At 38.0% G+C, this 23,902-nt stretch overlaps 1 protein-coding gene across 5 annotated transcripts; it reads right to left on the reverse strand.

Moving 5' to 3' along the window:
* Positions 1-317: 317 nt before the first annotated feature.
* On the reverse strand, positions 318-3,960 carry LOC140818631 (uncharacterized). 5 transcript variants are annotated; one of them, XR_012115017.1, is made up of 6 exons: positions 3,671-3,960; positions 3,538-3,596; positions 2,276-2,414; positions 1,683-2,049; positions 1,427-1,531; positions 318-1,293 (listed from the first exon to the last, which is right to left on the reverse strand). XR_012115017.1 is itself a non-coding variant. In XM_073178660.1 (3 exons), exons 1-3 carry the CDS (start codon positions 2,297-2,299, stop codon positions 1,496-1,498), a joined length of 438 nt encoding a protein of 145 aa, XP_073034761.1. In that variant the 5' UTR covers positions 2,300-2,404; the 3' UTR covers positions 1,427-1,495. The 5 variants fall into 5 exon arrangements, 1 of the variants encoding a protein (XP_073034761.1); XR_012115016.1 differs by having other exon boundaries at positions 2,176-2,414; XR_012115015.1 differs by having other exon boundaries at positions 1,683-2,414.
* Positions 3,961-23,902: the final 19,942 nt, after the last annotated feature.

A 23,902-nucleotide genomic window follows, 5' to 3' on the forward strand; every position in this document is an offset into this window, starting at 1 on the left:
ATTCAACGTGAATATATTTTAAATGGTTTACAAAATATTTATTCAGTTTCTACGAAGGATTATTTCGAGTATTTTCCGCTTGGTTTTTAACCAAACTTGATTTAATTCATCGGTTTTCAATATTTCAAGAACCGAGCTATTGTAGCTCAACGGTGCTCCCCCTAACCGATCCTAACATATTTTAAAATTCAAAATATCTTATCACGATAAACCATCGTTTAAATTGAACATAATCCAAGATGGTACGAGTATTGTATAAATCGAAAACTGTCAAATAACTGGTTGTTAACATTCAACCGTTAGAGGTAACATTCTTAAAACTAGCCATCGAGGCACACGCGTTGCGTGTGTTATGAATATATTGAGCTAATATATTAAACATTCATGATATTATAACAGCATGACACCGAAATATTTTGTACTTGAATCATAAAAGACAATGGATTCTAAAGACAACGGATTCATGGTAGTGCAAGCCATCTCAAAGTCCAACAATTCATCATCACAGAGTTATGTCAAATATAATCATATAACTGACCTAAATTTGTGTCACGCTTTGAATCTCGTATGCCATATTTCTTTGAGCATGCATATTCTCTTGGTAATTGGGTTTATCTCATTCATCACTAAACCAAATTACGTGATTTCGGTGTCATTTCAATTTCGAAGATAAGACAATTATCTACAAATTTCATTGGAATCATATTTGCAATTTTCCAGAGTACAATGACCAAAATTTTAAAAAACAATAAGCACTTTGCACTACCGCAAGCCTGATTCTCATGTAGGAAAAGTTTCAATAATATGAGAATATCTCTTTCAATTTTCAACCAAATGATGTTAAAAATTGGCATCAAATCAAACATTTACCCATAACTTGAAATTCCATATGTAAAAGTCGCAGTAACATGAAAAAAGACCCAATATGCTATGTTCCTACACCTACAGAGTACGACTACAATTTTCAGGTTTAAGCTTAGTTTGGAAACATAAATCCAACATTTACCCATATATCTTCAATAATTTCAGGTTTAAGGCCGATAAGACCAGTTAATTCGATCAAAATTAAAGTATTTAAAGAGGGAAAAAATGGAAATCATCGTAGGGTGTTGCAGCTGCAGTCGTGGGCAGATGAAGCGGTTTTGTAAGGGAAGAGGAATCCATGGAACAGAAAAAGGTAAAATTGGCACTAAAATGAAATCCCGCCACCTTCCTCACTTCAGCATCAATGTTCTTTTTCTGCTCCAATCCAACAGTAAAGGTCATTAGATACCTTGGTTTTATGATCAAATCCTGAACCAGTGCCATTTGTTTTCAATATTCATGAAGTCATATATTGAAAAAAAATAAGAGTGTTTATCTTATCCTCTCTCTCTAAAATGTGAAGCAAAAAATGAAATTTCCGATTATGGTATCACATACACACCTCGCCGGGAACACCATACAATCTGCGCATATAAAAATCAGACTCGGCTACAATTACACCAGGTGGTAGTCACTCAGCGCCTCGGGGATTTGTCGCGGCCCATATCTGCATAAAATTATCAGAATCTGTGTCAAATTAGTCTCATGTCTTCAACTCTCATAAATTCAAAGGTCAATTAGTTCTCATTACAAACAGAACCAATGGGGTGGTGAAAAAATTTGAACCCCCTGATTTGCATATAAAAACAAAAGATTACCTTGGTATTGTTAAACCCATGTGAGATTCCTTTATGACCTTTAAGAGAAGACCAGAGATTTAACAGTGCTTGAGTAGGGAGATCAGAGTACTTGTCCTCGATGTAAGCAATGTTGATTGAAGGAAAGATTCTCGATGGCAAATGTGCATGTTGATCATCAAAGTTATATGAAGCAAAACATTTCTTCAAAAGCATTTTACTGAATCGAAACACGATTGTAACAAATCTATAAAAGTAAGAGTCGAATCCACATGCCTTTGTGAATGACAGTGAAGGAAAAGACACTCCTAAGAAGAATCCAATTATGATCCCCACAAAAGTTGTGAGAATTAGCCTCATTGTTTCATTTGTTCTGCTCATTTTCAAGCTGCAGCCAAAAGAAACGAACTCAACCACATTACAACCAATCGAATCTGAACCGGAAGGCCGGACCAATAAAACCAAAAAATGAAAGTTGAAACTTAAAAGTTCATATGGAAACCGGCAAACCCACCGGTCCTTGTCCACAAATGAACTTCAGGAATGATTGATTCGTTAAATTAATCTATTGAACAATTCTAGAGCTTATGCAATTAGAAGTAATTGGAAATAACAGTTCTTCTCCTGGGCGTTCCCATAGCAATCACTATCTTTGCTGCAAAATGAATGGCGACTTTCACTCTGCATGTCAGTCCAAGTCAAGGGTTCATTTCCTCAAGATCCATGCGCATGTTCTCATAGATTTCTTCGAGCCTGAAACATTGAAATCGAGATTTAAATCGAAATCCAATGCTTTTCTCCAGTCTGTTTTTTTTAGAAAAAGAAAAGACATCAAACACTTCGAAAATCACCATTACTGATTTATTGACCGCTACTAAAACACAACACAAGCAAGATTCAAGCTTTTCCCCCCACCGACAATGAAGTTAAACATCAGGATTCTTCAAACACTACACATGGTAGGTAGTTTGATCTCACGTTTCGAGATTCAGAGATTCAAATCACATTCGCAATCCCATTGGTCCAAGTTAACAAAAAGAAAAGAGAACACAGTTTCAATGGTGACAAATGGCGGATTCAGCGCTCAAATTATGAGAGAAAAGTTTGTCTTCATGAGGGATGGTGGGGGGTCCAACATATTATAGAAACACACTATTTTTGGATGCAGATCTATGCTGTAAAGTCGTTCCATCTTTAGAGCTTAGCTTTCTGCTACAATCCCCAAAATACTTATTATCATGTTTGAAGAAAACTACAGCGCAAACAAACAAATAAGAGAATGGTAAAAGCAAATAAATCCATTTTTTTACTCGGTGACCCTAAACCAAGAATGGCACCACTGAAATTCATAAAATTCTTCCCGTATGCTTGGTCTTTCTCAGCCTAGTAGACCAAACAACTTTCTCTTACTTTTTGCACAGCCTCAACTTTTCTACTGGTTTCAATCTAGTCAACTCGGACATAGTATCCCATTGTTCCTTCTTTATACTAAAAGCTATTAAAGTAAACCTAAATAATTGCTATCCGAAAATGGAATATAAACAAACAAAAAAGAAACTTTCAAAAAACATCCGACTGCTACATTGTGCTGAATTACACTCCATAAATAGGCTCCCTGCAGAACTTGGATACATCATTATGGCAATTAGAAAACTAAAACCCCACATTTTCATAAAAAATATAACTGAAATTTCCCAACAACTTCTCCAATCACAACCATTCATATCTTCATTTTTTACACAGTTGCATCCACAATAACTATAATCCAAAGAGTTCTAGCAAAGGCGCGTGAAAATTACCACAATTTGTCAACAAAAATAAATATACATCACAACAAAAAATTTCTGCAAAACTCATAAAAAAATGTCATCTTTACCGCGAAACGCCATGTCTCCGGACATACATATATTCTTCAAGAATTGGAGACAGATCCAACTGAGAAGAAAAAAGAAGAAGCTGAGTTTTGTACGAAGATGGCGAAAGAGTTAAGATACCTATTCCAAATTTACCATAAACTGATCGAATTTTCGATGTCTTCAACGGGCCAGTGTATTTGTTGTTCTCTGCGTAGAATTTTGATGTTTGAGAAACAATTTTAACCTAGATCTGAAAAATGAAGAAAGGGGAGTGGAGTTTTAGTCTCTCTCTTCGTTTGGGACTGGGAGAGAAGAATATATTGTGATGCGGTTGGGAACTTTGAAAAACGTGGAGAGGTGGAGTGAGGGTATTTTAGGGAGTTTGAAAAACAGACCAAGACACTAATTAGTTATTCTAACATGCTCAAATTTAATAAATAGTAAAAGATTCGTGCAACATTTAATTTTTTTGTTTTTTTTAAACGCTAAAATAAAATGTAATATTTTTTATCTCTATTTTGTTTACGAAATTCAAATTTGTATATACTTGGTGTCGAAGTAAGTTGATTCTTGTAGTTGTTTTTTAAATCTTTGTACTTTTAAAGTATTGATTGATTCAAGTGAAGGAGATGAATACATAGTTGAGATAATAGTGATTCATGGGTGTTGGATATGATTATTATTTCGGCTTTTTGCGGTTTAGTTAGGATATTTTGTGGTGGGATTTTTGTAAAATGTCTCTTTATCATATTATTCTCATTTTGTTTGTTGATTTGAATGAGAATTTGGCCAAAATTTTCTTGGGAAAATAAATTTAACTTGATTGATTCATATGATCCCCGCTTGCAATTTGTGCGACCTACAGATGTTTTCTGGTTATTCAGCCCTTAATTTACACTTCAAACAATTTACAGTTTGGATCGTTCGTAGTGCCGATTTTGAAGTTTAAGTTGATCAGATTTATTGAATATTGAAAATTTTTTTGGCCAAATTCTGTCATTATTTAGTCAACTTCAAGCAGATCCCCAATTCAAAGAGGGTGGGGGATAAACTACTTTTATCGGAAGTTGTATGAATTTTTAGTTCAAGATTAATAATTGTTTTGCCAAATTCTGTCATTTGAACCTGAAATTCTTGCGAGCAGCATGGCCGAGGAGTTTTTGACAAATAAAAGGTTAAATGACACTTGCAAATGGTGGAAAGTCTATGGTATTAATACATAGGAATTTCATTGGATCATTTTTTTGTGTTGTTGGACTGTTGGTTATGAAACCTCGTAAAATTTAATGACAGCTGATGCGATCTCGCTGAAATGGATGAGCCGAGTAAGGAGCTTCAGCGGGTCAAATCAACAATTTATAGTATTTGGAAATTTTGAGTGAAGATAATGGCTTGAAATAACACCTGCAAACAAAAGAGTAACTCGTGAATGGGCGCCGGAAGGATATCCGGCGTGGCCACTCCGATGTTAAAGTCAACAGGTTTTACGATGAACACAAGCAATATTTGAGAGAAAATATGTAAAAAGCCCCCAGAGTTCAAGGATTTCAGGCCCCATATCTGAATTTGGTACTTGTTTTTTATAAAAAAAATGGGATAGATACCTCGTTTCTAGTGTCACCTACTATACATGTCAAGTCAACTACCATACTCATAGCTTCTGATGACTTTCCGAACACTCCATACTCGAGTGTTTCTGACAGATTTGGGCGGCTTGTATCTATTTCACTCGAGTGTGGTGCAAATCTCGAGGTTGCACAAGTGGCAAGGTTCCCGGGTTCTCGACTGTTTGGGTAGGAGAGATGTGCCCTGTCAGTAGAAACACCCGGAGGGTTTCGGAGGAGCTCGGGCTGTTGGTAGAGAGCTTGAGCAGAATCGCAATGTCCAGAAAGAGAAGATTTAGCTGGTACATGGGACATGGTTTCAGGTATCCGGATATCAAACCGGATTAATGACAACCTGGGCTCTTATAAGGGTATCACCACCTAATGCGATCTCGCTGAAATGGATGAGACGGATAAGGAGCTCCAGCGGATCAAATCAACAATTTATAGTATTTGGGAATTTTGAGTGAAGTAATGGCTTGGAATAACACCTGCAAACAAAAGAGTAACTCGTGAATAGGCGCCGGAGGGGTATCCGGCGTGGCCACTCCGATGCTAAAGTCAACAGGTTTTACGATGAACACAAGCAATATTTGAGAGAAAATATGTAAAAAGCCCCCAGAGTTCAAGGATTTCAGGCCCCATATCTGAATTTGGTATCTGTTTTTTGTAGAAAAAATGGGGTAGGTACCTCGTATCTAGTGTCACCTACTATACATGTCAAGTCAACTACAATATCCATAGCTTCTGATGACTTTTCGAACACTCCATACTCGAGTGTTTCTGACAGATTTGGGCGGCTTGTATCTATTTCACTCGAGTGTGGTGCAATTCTCGAGGTTGCACAAGTGGTAAGGTTCTCGGGTTCTCGACTGTTTGGGTAGGAGAGATTTTCCCTGTCAGTAGAAACACCCGGATGGTTTTGGAGGAGACCGGGCTGTTGGTAGAGAGCTTGAGCAGATTCGCAATGTCCAGAAAGAGAAGATTTAGCTGGTACATGGGACATGGTTTCAGGTATCCGGATATCAAACCGGATTAATGACAACCCGAGCTCTTATAAGGGTATCACCAGCCATCCCTAAAATAGTCGGGCTAGAGCTAGACTCGCTGTCCCGATCAGTCAAAAATAGTGCATCCTAAACAACAACATCAGAGCCTTCTGAAATGTTAAGGATGTCCCCACAATTACTGATACTGTCGTAAGCCCTAAAATTTAAACTTATCTGCAAGGTTTCGTGTCCCAAGAATGACTGTTGTGATATCTCGATATCTGCGCATGTCTTTTCGGCTGTTTGGTGCAACTTTGAATATCCATCTTAACCGTTGATGCCTTCAAAAATCAATGGCTGCAATCCATTCCTTCATCCTATATATATAATAGCCTGCCAATCCTTCAGTTATATTAGCAAATTAACCCAAGAACTATAATGGCAGGTGCAAGAAGTAGCTCAAAGGCTTCTGATATGGCTGATGCTTTCGGATAATTTACGGTAGAGACTCGAAAAGCCGCTCTGGAAGATGCGGTCTTCCAAAAAATTCTTTCCTACTGGGAGGAACTCCTGGGACTGAAACTTCTTTACGAGACGAGAGAAGCTACTACTCCTCGGTTAATGGCAAAGATGCAGAAGTTTCGAGACCATCTGCACCTGTCTGAATGGTCAGACATCTTTACTGATGATCATGTATACGAACTAATGCTTCGTAAGGAGAGGGAGACCATGAGGAAGATGTCCAGCTCAGATAGCTTCCTCAAGACGTCCACCGGAGAAATAAGACGTTGGTTAAATCTGTGGATGTCTCATGTAGAGGAAGAATATTATCGTGTAATCCGCCACAATTTCTTTAAATAAATAATATGAAGAATTTTCCTAGTTTATCTTTATCAATAAATACATATATCAAGAACTGACACAAGCTTCTGACATTAGTCAAATAAATAACGTGTGAATGACAAAACGGAATGTTAGAAATGCGTATATCCTGGTCTTAAAATGAAACATCGGGGTTTTTTACATCTCGGGCTTAGCACAAGGTACCGAGGCCCCAAACCTCCCGGGCTGTAAGATGTCGGGGCCTAAGGTTTCCCGATCTATGATGTGGTATCCTAATAATACGCGAATTAGCATTAACTTCCCGCCGAGGAACGTTTCATTTCCCGAGGTAATAATGATATCGTGTCATTGATATTTGTTCACGTCCTTTCGACTACCCGGAACAATTCACGAGGTGCTTTTTGATCGTCCACGTGTGCTTAAATCCATGGTTGTGATTAACTCTCCTCCTGAATAAATGGGAAAATGTTTCGACTGGTTAAAACCTTTCGACTTCTTCCATATTAAATGCCACTTGCCTATAAATAAGATGGCAGCGACAAGAGGTGATCATCAATTCACTATGTCGAGCTCAAGTGATTCCACCCCTTGCAGCAGCACGGTCTCTTCCATTGGTGCACATAGTCAAATACCAGTCGAGCTACGTCCTTATGTGGAGAATCTGAAAAGGACGGTCGAAGATGTTAGGTGGGATTTTAAAGACGATGTTTCTTCATGGTGAGCTAGATGAAGAAATGAATCAATCACAGGGATTTGAAGTACGAGGGAAAGAGAAAATGGTGTGCAAACTTCAGAAGAGCTTGTATGGTCTCAAACAAGCTCCAAGACAGTGGTACAAGAAGTTTGATGGTGTAATGAATAATGATGGTTTTTTGAGATATCAGGCTGATCACTGTTGTTATGTGAAGCTTGATGGTTATTATATCATACTACTGATATATGTAAATGATATGTTGATAGCAAGAGCTTGTCTGGAGGAGATTGATAAACTCGAGAAAGAGTTATCAAAGGAATTTGCTTTGAAGGATTTGGGTGCTGTAAAACAAATCCTTGGACTGGGGATCTTTAGAGATCGGGTGAATGGAGTCTTGAAGCTTGAGAAGATTCCTGAAAGCAAGAATCCAGCTGAGATGCTCACGAAGGCTGTTATCATTGAAAAACTGAAGTTGTGTTTGACTTCAGTTGGTCTCCTGGACTAACAAAGGAGGTATGAGCTGCTGCACTGATGGTGTGAAGACATGATTGAAATCAAATCTTCAAGTGGGAGAATTGTTAGGTGGGATTTTAATAAGGTGGGGCCCACGTCAAAATAAAATATTCAGAAATCACGAATCCCACATCGAAAGTTTCTAAAAATGAACGAGGAAAATTTGTTATAAATTGAGCCTTCCTTGTTTGTTTTTAGTATCCCAAAATCAAAAGATTTTCAGCTTTGATAAAAAGAGAGTGCATAGAAAAAAGGAGTGTATTTTTTTCTTGAGTGCGGGAATTCTCTTTTGTGAGTTAGAGAAAATATTTTCTCGGTATACTCGGGGTTGGGATCGTTAGATATTGAGTGTATTGGTGTGTATACACTTGTTGTAATATTTCTCCCGGTTATAAAAGTTGCAGTGCTCCGTGGATGTAGCCTATATTGGGTGAACCACGTAAATCTTTGTGTTCTTGTTGGTTGTTTTATTCCGCAATTTTTTTGGGTACTATTATCATCGTGATCGGCATCGCTTCGGGGGGGTAATTCCCCAACAGAAGAGTACATCGAGGTAAAGGTTATGTATACTTGGTACAAGATCCAAGACATTAATATCGCGCACCAATATGGCTTGGCTCTCAATCGTGCACAAAGGGCAGTGGCAAGGAAATACAGGCGAGAGATTGGAGTAGCTCGAGTTGCAGACCTGGCCACTTACCAAGTTCTTTTGCATGCGATGCTGTGGAAGGAATGACATCATCTGAACAAGATATCAACCTCCGAGTTATTCTCCAATATTCACATTCAGGAAGTAACTGAGTGGATAACTGAGTGGAAAGACTATGTAGCCTCAAGAATGGCACAAATGTAATCCGACATTTTGATAATTTCCTTAAATAAATAGAAAAGTTACTTGGTTTATCTCTGTCTTCTACTCTGTTGCAAAAATTTAATTTCGTCAGTTGATATATATCGTGAAGCCCAATAATTGATAAATGACGAACTAAAATGCCACGACGTGATATTCCCCCGAACTTTCAGAATAAGAAACCCGGGGCCTCAAATCTCCCAGGCTATAATGTAAGATGTCAGGGCCTCAAATCACCTGGGCTATAAAATAAAGTGTCGGGGCCTCCTATCTCCCGGGTTTTAAGATAAAATGTCGGGGCCTCATATCTCCCGGGCTTTAAGTATTTTGTTGTTTCGTTTTCCCGGGTAGTGAATGTGATGCTGCAATGACGCGTGACCTTCTTTTTTTCCAACGGTTGGAAACGTTCCGTTTTCCGAGGAGCCGATAAGTCTGACACCCTCATGATTACACGTCCTTTCATATGCCCGGTACAACTTACGAGGTACATCTTGATTGTCCACGTGTATCCAGATCAACGGCCGAGATCCATCTTTACCGTCTATATATGTTCCCCCTCCCATTTCAAAAATCACTTTTCAAATTCAAACTCTCGGCGAAGCCCTTGCAAAAATTTTTCTCCGAAGCTCCTCCGTGCAAAATCTTCTACTTCCGACGATCCTCCACCATTTTCCTCTCTAGAACTTGTAAGTTTTTCTTTCGAGTTATGTCTAATTCAACTTCTTCAACATCTGGAGCGAATGCGCGAGGCTCTCCTAGTGATGAGTCCGCCGCGCTACGCTCTGATGCTCCTTTGTCTCCCCCTCGTCGCTCTGTTACCCAACCTCCTAAAACCAATAGCCCGTCAAACAAAACCTTCTTCGGTTGGTCCTTCCCGAGCTCTAGCCAAGAGTAAAGGCAAGGGTAAAGCTAGGGCTTCAAGCCCTTCTCCTATTGAGACCCCGGGAGTTCCTTGGTTCTCCTCGCTGAGTAGCGTACTGCGCTTGGGGGCAGACGAGGAACTCCGAACTTAAGGCAATATTCCTTCCATTTTTCTATCCTGATACCCGAGTCTTTTGATAGAGCCAATAACCCTCCTCCCGGTTACACAACTTTTTTTCGGGATCAGGTTAGGAATGGTATCCGATTTCCCGTTCACCCTTTTTATATCGCGGTCGCTGAGTTTTTTGGCGTACCGATTAATCAATTTCATCCCAACTCTTTTAGGATTATGGCCTCGACCTATGTCCTTTTAAAGATGAATGATTTTCTCATTACCCCCTTATTCTTCATTATTTCTTTTCTTGCCGGCTTGGGGGTAATGCTTTTCCCTATCTGCCCGGCTAAATGCCCGATTCCTTGATGACATTCCTTCCTCCCAAAAGGAATGGAAGGGAAGATTTTTCTATATCAATCTTTTATATCCTCTACCCTGTCTGACCGGTTTTCTCCCTTCTCTTCCCCAACAACCTGCCCTTTCTCAATCCTACAAATCCGAGGAGCCTTTCCTTGTGAGTCGAAACCTAGTGGAGGGGCGTAAGTACTCCTCTTCCACCATTATCTCAGAAGAGAACTTAGTAGCGTATGGGTTGAGTTCCCGGGCGGAGGACCCCGTGGATCGGGTAATTGACGAGGTGGCTGGCTCGGGCTCTCAACCCGGTAATTTCTTTTCTACCTTGTACCTTTATTCCTTAGTTTGTTTGCCTTTTCCTTATAACCCTTTTTTTAAGCAGATAATTCCAAAATGCAGGCAGCCTTTGCCAAGAGACGGGCAGCTGAGAAGGCGGCCCGAGATAAAGAAATGCCAGCTCGCCAGGCAGTTGCTGAGGAAGAAAAAAAGATGGCTGAAGAAGAAGCAGCTCGGAGAGCAGAAGTTGCTCGGGCTGAATCTCCCCGGGCCAAAGATACCCGGGATGAGAATTAAGATGAGGAAGATCACATTTGTATTCTACAGATGAAACGGAAGGCTGTTGCTGACCCAGAGCTGATCACTTTGGAGGATTATCCCCGGGATGACCCGGGTGCTTCTCAATCTGCCCGATCTCCTCCCCATCATCAACAATCCATGGAGGAAACCGGCCCCGAGCCTTCTCAAGTTGCACAACCCTACCGACAGAACATCTTCTTCGAAGGGGCCACTCCTACCGGGGCTAAGCTTGTTAAGGATATTCTGATCCCTTCCGAGGTAGCCTTCTTAAAGAGTACCCCGGTGAGTTCCCGGTATTTGGAAGGCTCGAATCGGCTTTTCTCTGTAAGTTATCTGTTTCCTTCTTTTGCCTATGTACATTTATATACATATATTTACTTATAATTTTCTTACACAGGCCGCCCAAATGATGATCTCGGCCTTTGAGGAGATGGCTGCGGTGGCTTCAAGAAAGAATAGGCAAGCCCGGGCGGCTCAAGAAATTAACGACCATCTTCGAGAGGAGATTGCCCGGGCTACAAAGCTTCATGAGGAGAAAACTGTCGGCCTTTTAGCCTCCTTGGAAACGGCCAATCAACAGCTGATTTCCACTCAGCGTGCCCGGGATGAATGTTTGGCCCGGGAAGAGGCCTCTCAGAGGCAAATTGCGTTTTTGGAGTCCCGGGTCCGTTATCTTGAGGATGAAACCACCCTACAGCATCATCGAGTTGCGGCTGCTGAAAACCAACTCAAACTCTTCCAGCTTACTCAAGAAGAATGGAAGGCAGTCTACCTCCAATCTGCAGAGTTTCAAGCGGCTGTTGAAGATAAGTCCTATAATTACTTCAAGGTCGGCTTTGAAAAATGCCAAGAATAGTTTAGGGAGGAAAGCCTAATTCCGGCGGACAAGGAGGGTTTCCTAGATATTGACAGAGCCATCAACTCCCTTCCCAAGGACGATGATGTTGATAAGGGAGCTGAGAAGAGCCCCGAGGAAGGCGAGGAACAAGATGCTCCAGCAAGTTTAGAATAGGATTGTAACCTTGTATTTTTTTATTTTATTTACCTGTACCTTGTGCCCTCAGGCTTTTCATTATTGGAAAATTTTTCCTTCTCTCCATTGTTCTGGAATAATATATTTTCCCATGCCCGGGTAATACGATCCCTTAACAGAAATTCTTGTAAGTGTTGAGAATTGAACTGGGTAAGGAGCTCCAGCGGGTCAAATCAACAATTCATAGTATTTGGGAATTTTGAGTGAAGATAATGGCTTGGAATAACACCTGCAAACAAAAAAGTAACTCGTGAATGGGCGCCAGAGGGATATCCGGCGTGGCCACTCCGATGCTAAAGTCAACAAGTTTTACGATGAACACAAGCAATATTTGAGAGAAAATATGTAAAAAGCCCCCAGAGTTCAAGGATTTCAGGCCCCATATCTGAATTTCGTACCTGTTTTTTAAAGAAAAAATGGGGTAGGTACCTCGTTTCTAGTGTCACCTACTATACATGTCAAGTCAATTACCATACCCATAGCTTCTGATGACTTTCCGAACACTCCATACTCGAGTGTTTCTGACAGATTTGGGCGGCTTGTATCTATTTCACTCGAGTGTGGTGCAATTCTCGAGGTTGCACAAGTGGTAAGGTTCCCGGGTTCTCGAATGTTTGTGTAATGTCCCGAAAATCGAAAAGTCCACGTAAACCGCATGCATGCAAATTATTAAATACTTTTGTATTTTATTAAATTCTTTTAAAGCATAAAATGTATTTTTATTTTATTAAATTGTGTTTAATTATTTTTATGTATTTTATGCATTATTATTGCATGATAGGATTTAATTAATGAAATTTTAAAAGTACATGCACTATGATTTCTAAGTTCATTTCGAGCTCGAACGAGGAGCGAATACCGGAAAATTTTCAAGAAAATTATTTTAATTACACGATTAATTTTATTAATTAATATAAGATGTTTTAAAGATATTTTTCATGAATTGGAATTTATTGGGTATTTTTACCGCATGATTTTTATTTTTAACGGTACGCGAATTTTATGAAAGCGGATGACTTTTTGAGGGTCCGGCTAATATTTTCAAAAACTTTCCAACACGAACTATTTTTCGGGAGTATGTTTGGATTCAATGAGCCTACTTTTAAGTTTATTGGACTTAAAATTATTTTTAAACTTTTAAATGACAATTTAAGGCCTATTATCTATTAATTAACTATTAAAAATAAATTAAACCTACCCTACACCTATTACTTCACACTCCACCAACCGACAACCCATCCTCCATTAGTTTCCTCTCCTCCATCAGCCATTTTCACGAGAATTATAGCTGAAAGCTTCGGTCCTTCATTTCTTCTTGCAACAAGTCTTCTTCCCCGCTCCCCGGCGCCTTCCCGACGTGGAGTACTTCAAGTTTTCGTTCGAATAACACCAAGGCACGCATTGTACTCTCGTTTTTGCATCTCATACGCCATATACATGCTGTTGTATCATAAATCGGTAGCAAAACTCTCGGTCCAGCTTTATACATGAAGGATGTTCGGTTTTTACATTTGTCTTTGCATTATCTTGATCTCTACTCACTATTTCTTTGATATTGTGCAAGGGGGATGTCGTGTGATGTGCTGAAGAGTTCCCTTTGTCGAGAGTATGTTGTCATTAGGTTGGGATCGAGCTGTAGTGGCTGTACGCTATGAACCGTGGAGGGCAGCAAGGGTCTTGGTTTAGTTTGGAGTAAATCGCGTACAAGGGGTGGGGGCTGGCTGTGCAAGGGTCAATCCAAGGCTTAGATCAGACCGTGTGGGGTCTGAGTCATGGCTGTGGAGGGCTCGAACGCTGCTGGAGTCACCCTTGAAGTCGATCTATCGTGAGCTAGGTGATAGGGCCGCGGGTTGGGTTCTTTAGGGTGTTATGGAATTGGGTCTAGCTGCGGCTTGCATGGGGCTGATTGCCTGGGTTTAGTAGGTTCAGGGACATCCTAGGTCGTCTAAGAAGGGCTGAGTCGTGACTGGTCCGCTTGGTTTTGAGGTTAGGGAAGAAAACGTGATAGGTGTTGTTCATGGCGGGTCGCTTAGGTGAGTTAGGACGTTTCCAGCATCTTGTAGGTCATGGCCAAGGGGTTAGGGGCTTAGTATTGATGGTATTAGGGCCTTTAATATGATTTTAAAGTGTGGTAAAAAGTTGGGAATAGTTTGATTAAGTTTTGGTTTAATTCGGGTTAAAATCGGGACTCCGGTCCGAGTTTTAAAAACGTTTCGGTTAAGTTTTACATTTGGGCTCGAGTTTACGTCTAAGAAATACTTTTAATATGTTTTGGGACATTTTAAAGAGTTAGTTAAGTTTCGGATCAAAATAATGAGTTTTGGATTTATCCGGGATTTAATCGCCGCACGAAAGGTTAATTAAAGAATTAATTGAAACGCCTAAATCTAAGCTTAATAAAATTATGAAAAATTATATTTAAGCTCAAGTAATTATTAGAAGTTTAAGTTATAATTTGAGAATTTTATACTAAGGTTTGATTTAATTCGGGATTAAAATGCATTAATATATTATATTTAAAATTAATTTAAAAGTCATCGATTTAAGCCAAATAAAAATATGAGAGAATTCTTATAGGCTTAAATAATAATTTGGGACATGTTATAGTCAATGGAATTAAGAAAATGTCACAAACGTGAAATTTTACGTCTACGGGGTGAAACGATAATTATTGGGTTTCCAGGAGCAAAATGGTCATTTTGCACCTAGGGTGAGATGTTGGTCCTGGCAGCGCCCTGAGCACAAATTCATGATATTTTAAATGTCTATGCATCATGATCACGATTTTAAGATTTTATGAAGATATACGTCGCATGCTTGAATTTAAGAAAAATTGCATTGGTGCATGATTTTTATAAGTGATGAAAATGGTAATGTTTTGAATGATTGGAATTAGTTGTGGCTATCGAAGTATATGTAAATGTTTAAGACGTATATGTAAATGCTGATGATGAGGCCTAGGCACAGTGGATGGGTGATCATGTCACTGATGTCCGACAGCCGTCGGGTACCGCAGTTCTATGTATGATGGATCTATCGTAAATGATAATGATGTACGATAGTCAACTCTAATGAACTGAATTCACCAATGATCAATGATAAATGATGAATGATAAACGATGAATGATGAATGATGAACGATAAATGATATACGATGAATGATGATTAACGATAAGCTGTTTTGACACGTCATGATTTTACACGACATGTTTATGTTATTTTTTTAAAGTTCATAAAAGATATGTTGAGTATGATATTTTTCACTGTTGTGTGCCATGTATATGTACTTGTTATTAACGGTGCAGGTGTGTTGAGTCTTTAGACTCACTAGGCGTGTGTGATGCAGGTGAGCTTCATGATGAGGAGACTAGAGGTACCGAACTCTGAGTGGGCAGGCCTGATGCGGCGACACGACCCGAGGACCGCATGTTTTCCGCATTATGATTTATGAAATTGAAAGGAGATGAATGTTTTTTTTTATACGTATGATTTTGGATGAGTTTGATTATTTTAAACTGCACTATTTTTATGGTCAAATATTTAAGATCATTTTTTTAAATGTTATATTTTTATGTAAAGCGCATGCATGCGAAAATTTTAAATGTTATTTCGAAAATGCGAACTTTTATTTAAAAAAAAAATTCCGCACTTTAAAAAGGAGCGAGAGTTACAGTTTGGGTAGGAGAGATGTGCCCTGTCAGTAGAAACACCCGGATGGTTTCGGAGGTGCCCGGGCTGTTGGTAGAGAGCTTGAGTAGAATCGCAATGTCCGAAAAGAGAAGATTTAGCTGGTACATGGGACATGGTTTCAGGTATCCGGATATCAAACCAGATTAATGACAACCCGGGCTCTTATAAGGGTATCAACAACAGATATGTATCATTTTAATAATGATTCATGTAAGTTATTGTCATTGATCTTAGTACCCTGTTTCTTGATTTCAACGGCATGCGTGGCTGCAGCAGAGGAGGTTCAATTCACTTCAAGAGTCATGATGATCAAAGAAAGCAACAAAGTTTTATATGCTGAAATTGATAGCGATTTCGCTGATGTTCTACTGAGTTTCCTAACATTACCATTGGGAACTATAGTGCGACTCCTCTGTTAGAGTAGATGCCCTGCAAGACAACGGTTGGCTAGAGAATTTATTGACTCAAGTGAAATAAACAATCTTTATTTTAATATAATTTAACTTTTAATGGTTTCGTTATACTTTATTTGTATACCCATGCAAGCAGCATAGATAAAGTCCTTGATTATGCTTTAATACAAATGAATCGTAATTCGATGTTGAAACTCATTTGTAAACACTGCATATTCTAAATTCGTTCCTAGTCGATTCAGCCGTCTAAAACAGGGATAAAGGTCGCTTGAGCTCAAGACTAGCATCTGTGATGTTGTGTACTGCGTTTCTTGGTAAGGGTATAGAGATGTCCAAACATGCAGATGGGTAGTCATATGATAATTATACCGAACAACCCTCGCTCGGACTTTGCAAGTGGTTATAATTCATCAAGAGGATAAGTTCGTGGTTATGATTGCACACCATTAGTCCTTACGACCCGGGATAACACTGAGGCTCTATATGCTAGGGCTGTGCTTTGACTCGTTTATCAGCTCCAGGAGAATCATCAGGTGGCGAGATTGGGTACAGTTGCGACACATATAGGAGCCAGTGCATTGTAGTTGAGGATTCACCGCTCACCTACGGGTGTGGATATCCTATGTGATCTGATGTAATAATAGTGCATGGAGTATGAGATGTACATTGGAGAAGGAGTTCTCCAATAGTACACGCGATGCCACTATTATATGTAACACATAATTATCGAATTAATATGCAACCCTCGATGAACCAATGGTTGCAGATTCGATAGAGATATATGAGATGAAGGGACCGTATTGTACGTTAATCATAATCGACTGGTTCTTGCAGACACTATCAGTGATACGTAGGGGATCATGGGGCGATGCTACTAGACGCTCATACCATGATCCGATGGGTGCAATCAGAAATGAGTTCTGACATTCTTGATCAAGGTGTTGATGAAAAGAATGGGGCTAACTAGGGTAAGCCCGAATAAGAATAAATGTTATTCTGAATCACAAGGAGTTGTGAACCCACGACTAGCTGTATCCCTGAACCATTGAGGGTCACACAAGTACTGGATCGTATGTTCTCGTTGAGAGAATAAATTCAAGAAGTTGAATTTATATTATACAGTAAATTCAAGAAGTTGAATTTATGATAATTAAATTTTGAGAGAATAAATTCAAGGAGTTGAATTCAAAAAAATTTAGAATTTAATTTATTAAACTCCAATGTTGGGTTTATTAAATATTAAATTTTGGAGGTGATAAAAATTCAAGGAGTTGAATTTATAATTTGAATAATAAATTCAAATGTTGAATTTATAATGTATTTAATTTATTAAGCTCAAAAGTTGAGTTGATTAATTAATAAATTAAATATGGTGGACAATATGTTTAATAGGCTTGTAGGGGTACAAGTCTAACATATTAAATAATTAAAGTTCAATGGACTTTGATTTAATTAATCAAACTAATTGGACTACCCAATTAGTTAAATCATGTCCATTAATATTAATTGTGTCATTAAGCTTTGACTTAATTATAAATAAGTGTTTGCAAGTCAAAAACCTAGCCACCCAACACCAAGTTTTCGAGAATAACATCCTCCAAAGAAAAAAAAAATTGGCCACCTCCTTTTGAGAAAAACCTTTGAGCCGTCTCTCAATTTTTCTTCTCCTACGCGAAACATCTTCTGTATTTTCTAGTGCAAATTAGAAGAGGAACATACTATCTAGTCGTGGACTTGATAGGAGGATTTCATCGAAGAAATTTCGTAGAGAATCAACAAGAGATAATCCGTTTATACCGGATTAATTGGAGTCCAGTAATTAAATTCACCAAAGGTATGATATTACTAAACATCCTATGAATGTTTAATCTTAAAACCATACGAGCGTCCAAATCAAATAAATTTTGATTGTCAAAATAAAATAAAAATTTTAAAACTTCCGCTGCGTTTGGGCGCGTAGAAAACTGAGATCCAACATTGGTATTAGAGCTAAGGTTTTTCTAAATTGTATGGTTTTGATATTGTATAATTTATTTCTAACCACATAAGAAAATTTTTCAGAAAATTGCAGCACCAATAAATTATTTTTTTCTAGATTTTCGAAACAAAAAAAAATTATGTGGGGCTGCCCGGAACTGTTCCGGGCAGCGCACAGTGCCGCTTCGCACAGCGTGCGGCGGCCGCACGCTGCGCGCAGGGCGTGCCGCGGCGCTGCGCGCGCCGTGCACCTGTGCGCGCCCTTCGCGCACAGGGCACCCTGCTGCTGTCCGAAATGTTCGGGCAGCGCGGGCTGCATCTCGGGAAGCGCGCAGGATGATGGGCTTGAATTGTTTGGGCCTAGGGTGCAATTTTTTGATTTTTCAAAATTTTGGGTAAAATTGATATTTTTAAAAATAATAATTTTCTTGTAAAATAAATAATTAGAATATGATTTTAATTATTTATAGTAAAATTGAGTTTTACAAGAAATCAATTGTTATTGATTTAATTGGAAATTAAATAAAGGTGTTTATTTAATTTATTAAATTATTTAATAATTGTGGTGGTTATTGATAAATTATTAGATATATGATTTATCAATTAATTAAATTGTTTAATTAAATTGATGTTAATATTTGATATTAAATGCATAAAATATGATCGAGAGCCTTAACCAATGTTGTAACGCCCCGAAAATTTTAAGGTCCACGCAAACCACGTGCATGCAATTATTAAATTCTTTTGTATTTTAGTTAAATGTTTTAATTGCATAAATTAATTATGTTGTGCATAATTGCATGTTTAAAATATATTTTTCTACATGGTTGCATTAAAATATATTTTTAAAGGTTATTCGAGTTGCGATCGAGGAACGGAGACCGAGGGCTGAAAAATAGAAAATGATTTTTATTAAATAGTTGTTTTTAATTATTTAAAATTCAGGAGATGCTTTTTATTATTTTTGAAAATAAAGGGTTTTGAGGTGATTTTATACGCCGGGGCGTAAATCTTATCGGTGTTGGTTTTTCAACAAAAATACGAACTTTTTGACAACCCGGCTATTAAATTCACAAATTTATTTAAACAAAACTATTTTCATATTTTAATTAAATCCTAATTAAACACTAATGGGCCTAATTATATGCTTAATGGGCCTAAGCCTAATTAGTGATTAATTAGATATTATTTAAAGTTAAACCCCACCCCATAATCCCTAGATAACTCACGGCCCCCAATACATACAATTTCAAATTCTCCCAAACCTCCCCAAGCAATTCACGACACACACACTCAATATTTGGTAGAGAAAATTCAAGGCTATCAAGAGTTTGTCAAGCTTAGGCCCTCCTCGTCATCGTTCTTCGTCGTCAACGGATAATCGTACGTTTAAAATGCAAAGTCACGCCTTAATCTTTTTTTTTCTCATCTTTCACACCATATTATGTGTTTGATACATGATTGCATGAAAAACATGATACAACTTTTATATTTTCGTTTTTATGGCTATACATGCACAAAACTAGTGTTTTCATCTTTTAAAACTCCTCATAATGATGCACAAAGGGGCTGCCATGGTAGGGGTAATTGAATGGATGTTTTTCCACATGTTTAAGGGTCCTTAGGTGTATGTTTAAGGGCTGAATAAAATAGGGAAAAAATAAAAACGAAAATAGACTCCTTAATGGAAAGGACTCTTTGACTAGGCTTTTCATGGGTTCTAATTGGCTTGATTTGGGTTGAATATGGGTTATTGTGGTGTTATTAAGATTTCGTTCAAGTTTGATAAAATTTGGAGAAGTTTCGAGTCCATACGAGTCAAAACCGAGAAGTACGTCTAAGTTTAAAAACGAATCGGGAAACACCTAGTTTTAAGCTTCATAAAATCATGAAAAATTAGATTTCAGCTTAAATAATTATTATAAGTCTAAGTTTTTGATTTAGGAATTTTATGTTGAGGTTTGGATTATTCGGGATTAAAACGAATTAATACGTCGCATTTAAAGATAAATTTAAAAGTCATCTAATTAAGCTAAATAAAAATATGAGAAAATTCATATAAGCTTAAATAATTATTTGGGACATTTTAGAGTCATGAAATCAAGAAAAAAGTCGAAATCGTAAATTGTCGAGTCCAGGGGTAAAACGTCCTTTTTACACCGGGAAATTAGTAAAGGTCATGGCAGTGCCCGAAATACCGTTTCATGTTAAATATGATATTTTAAAATATTTATGGATTTCTCATGATTGAATTAGGGTTTTTAAATGTCTAAGAAATTTTCATGATATAAGAAGACATTTAAAATACATGTTGCATGCTTGGTTTCGAAAAGAAAAAACGTAAACATTATTCATGATTTTTCTAAGTGATGTGAATGAAAAACGTTGAAGGATGTGAAGTTATTGTGAATAATTCGTTAATGTTGGTTACGTCGTGAGGGTTATAGTCTCAGTGGGAGCCCGACGATCGTGTTTCTATCATTGAGAATTTATGGTAACGGTAAGAATGGGAATGACGTGAGGGGAAAAGGCCCCAGAGGGAACCCATGTATAGGAAAAAGCCCCCGAGGGAACCCCGACGATCGTATTTTTATTCGATCATGATAGGCCAGGGCCCAGTTGACCGGTGAGAGTGTTGCTGGTGTCCCCCGCCGCCCAGTACTGAGGTTTCTCGTAGATGGATCCATCGTTCATGTCATGTCATGTCAGGAAAGTCACAATTAACGATCTGAATTCAACAAAAGAAAACAATAATGCTCATGATCATGTTAAAGGTTTTATGTCATGTCATGTTAAGGAAAAAGAAATCATGTTTGCATGCCATGAAAAAGCTATTTTTACTTAAAAGTATTTTAACTGTTGCATGTGGTTGTATACCGTATTACTCGTTATCAAGATTATGGTGTGTTGAGTCTTTAGACTCACTAGGTGTGATGGATGCAGGTGGGGTTCTTGACGGATGATTCTACTGGACTGAAGGTGCACACAACCCGAGGACCAGCGCTTCAGTTTCCGCATTATGTTTTATGATTTAAGTTAAAGATATTTTACGACTTTTTATGTATTGAGAAATTATAGTATGGGCTGTGTTTGTCCAATGTATAGTGGGATGTTTTATTTAAAAATGATCTCCAAAATATTTTATAAAAATATTTATTTGTGTTGGCCGAAAATATTAGAGAAAGAAAAAAAAATTTCTAGTACTTTTAAAACAATAAAAAGGACAGACGTTTCAAATGTAGTAGATGTAAGTTAGGATATTTTACTATTTTATTCGTTTTGTTAATATTTGATATTATTAAAGTGGGCCTGGTTTATGACCCGTTCCTACCCCCATGAGATGTATCCCTTATGTGCCATGGCTATTTAAATGTAATTATTAGAAATAGTGGGAGATCAAGACTGGAAGATGGTGGGCCCGACGAACGAGATGAAGGACATGTAAAATATTGGAAGCTCTTATAATAGTTGCATTTGCATCCCTGCATTCACCTAGGTTTTGGACCTGGATCCATGTATGACTCACATGGATCTAATAGTGTTGGCGACCGATCATCCTTATTTATTGTTGAATGTCATATTATGATATATGCGATATATATTAGTATGCATGTATGTATATTATTAGATAATATAGTTGCATGAATCCGGCAAACATACAAACTCGTGGCACGCGTTTTTAAATTAAAATGATGAGACAATTTTAAAATTAAAATCCCTCATTTTGGATATGATTCAAAATTTATATCAAACCATAAAAGTAAAAATTAAAAGAGTTTAATTTTTTCTTGCCTTCCATCAACCGTGGTTGCATGTTGATCGCTACCCGCGGACAGTGTCTGCCTCATATTATTGGGGAGGCCTGTACGCCGGAAAGCTGTGACTTCCACCGGATATATGATGTGAATTGAGTGGAACTCCCATGACTTCGGCTCATATTATTGGGGGAACTCATGGCGATCGTCTACTACAATTCAACATTGATGGGTTTGTTTGACACGCGAAAATAAAAGGTGTCATATTATTGGGTCCTTATTAAAAGTGAGGCAAAACATGCGGAGGTTGCATAGAGATGCAATTGGATTCTACCTTTTAAAAATTATAATTGGCTGATATTATTCGGGATTATAATTGGCTAATTGGACTCTACGTGCCCACTAAGGAAATACGATTTCCCTTTTTCATCAGAGGGTGGTGGAAATGTCAAAATAGTGGGAGATAATTTATAAAATAAAAATCCATATTTTATGTCTTAAAATTATTTTAAAATAATCAGCAACCATTATTTTGTTTCCATATCAGTATATTTTCGATTTCGTCACGTAATCCATTTTTGTTATTAACAAGCTAACCGAATCTAATTTTCAAAACTTGTTGGAAAATTGTTCTAAATTCGGAGAAAATGACATACACACTAATGTCAGTCTTGTTGAACTGACAATGGGACATCGTGTACAAGCTAAAGTGTAATGTGCTCGCTTCTATGTCAAATAAACTGTAGAGACAGTTTGAGGAAATGTTGAATGCTGCTGACATTCGAATACACATACAAGAGTTGCGTGGTGCATGAAACTCGTACAGTGATGCACATCACTTTTAAAAGCTCATGACTACACAAATGCAAGATGGGGGTCTGGCACATGAGCATGGTGTACATATGATTGGGTTTAATGAGAAAGTGGTGAGCCTGGAATATGTGATTCCTAACGAGTTAATTGATGACATCAATTTGTTGTTTTCTCTTCCTCATTTGACAGGGTTATTGTGAACTTCAATTTGAATAAGATAGATGATAGCCTTGAAGAGCTAGTCAATACGCTTATAACTTATGAGATCACCATAAAACATGAAATTATTATTTTTCTTATGAGCCTCTTGTCAGACGAAAATGACCCACAAGGTAAGGGAAAGAAATGTTCTGCCCCTCACAAGAAAAACAATCCCAATAAGAGGCAAACTCTGAAGGACACTTAAAGGGCCTACAAAGCCCGATAAGTCAGAACATATTTATTTCACCGCAAGAAGTCTGGACATAAGAAATTATATGCGCCAGAAATGTTCTGGAAATGATAAGTGAATGTCCAAGTAAACATGATTTCAACAACAAACAAAAGAAAGTTAGATGATCCAAAACCCGCACAAATATGGCACGCTAGACTATGTCACATTTCCCAAAGAAGGATGCACAAACTAGTGGGAGAAGGCATGTTTGACTTGTCAGACATAAATTCTCTACCTACTTGTAAGTCTTGTCTAAAAATAAAAATGACAAAGACTCCATTCGATGGAAACGTAGAATGTGCACATGGTCTATTGGATTTGATCCACACAGACGTTTGTGGCCCGCTAAGTGTTCGCACAAAATTTGGGCATTCCTACTTCATTACCTTTACTGATTACCATTCGAGGTATGAGTATGATTATTTGATGAAACATAAATCTGAAGCATTTGAAAGGTTCAAAGAGTTCAGATTTGAAGTAGAAAATCAGCTAGAAAGAAGTATTAAGGCACTTCGATCTGATCGAGGTGGAGAATTCTTAAGTGCTGAATTTTTGGGTTATCTAAAAGGGAATGAGATTCTCTCACAGTGGACTCCACCAGCAATACCACAATTGAATGGTGTTTCTGAACATCGTAATCGAATATTGATGGACATGGTTCAATCTATGATGGGATTCACTGAATTGCCTACAACGTTTTTGGGGCTTTGCGCTTGAAATGCGGCAATGTTGTTGAATAATGTCCATACTAAAGCAGTGGATAAAACACCATATGAGATATGGATGGGAAAACCTCCCAAGGATTCTTACTTGAGAATATGGGGATGTCTTGCGTATGTGAAGTAGACAGTGGGAGACAAATTGGATAGTTG

This window comes from Primulina eburnea, chromosome 17 (genome assembly GCF_022965805.1).
Source record: "Primulina eburnea isolate SZY01 chromosome 17, ASM2296580v1, whole genome shotgun sequence".
Lineage (NCBI taxonomy): Eukaryota > Viridiplantae > Streptophyta > Magnoliopsida > Lamiales > Gesneriaceae > Primulina > Primulina eburnea.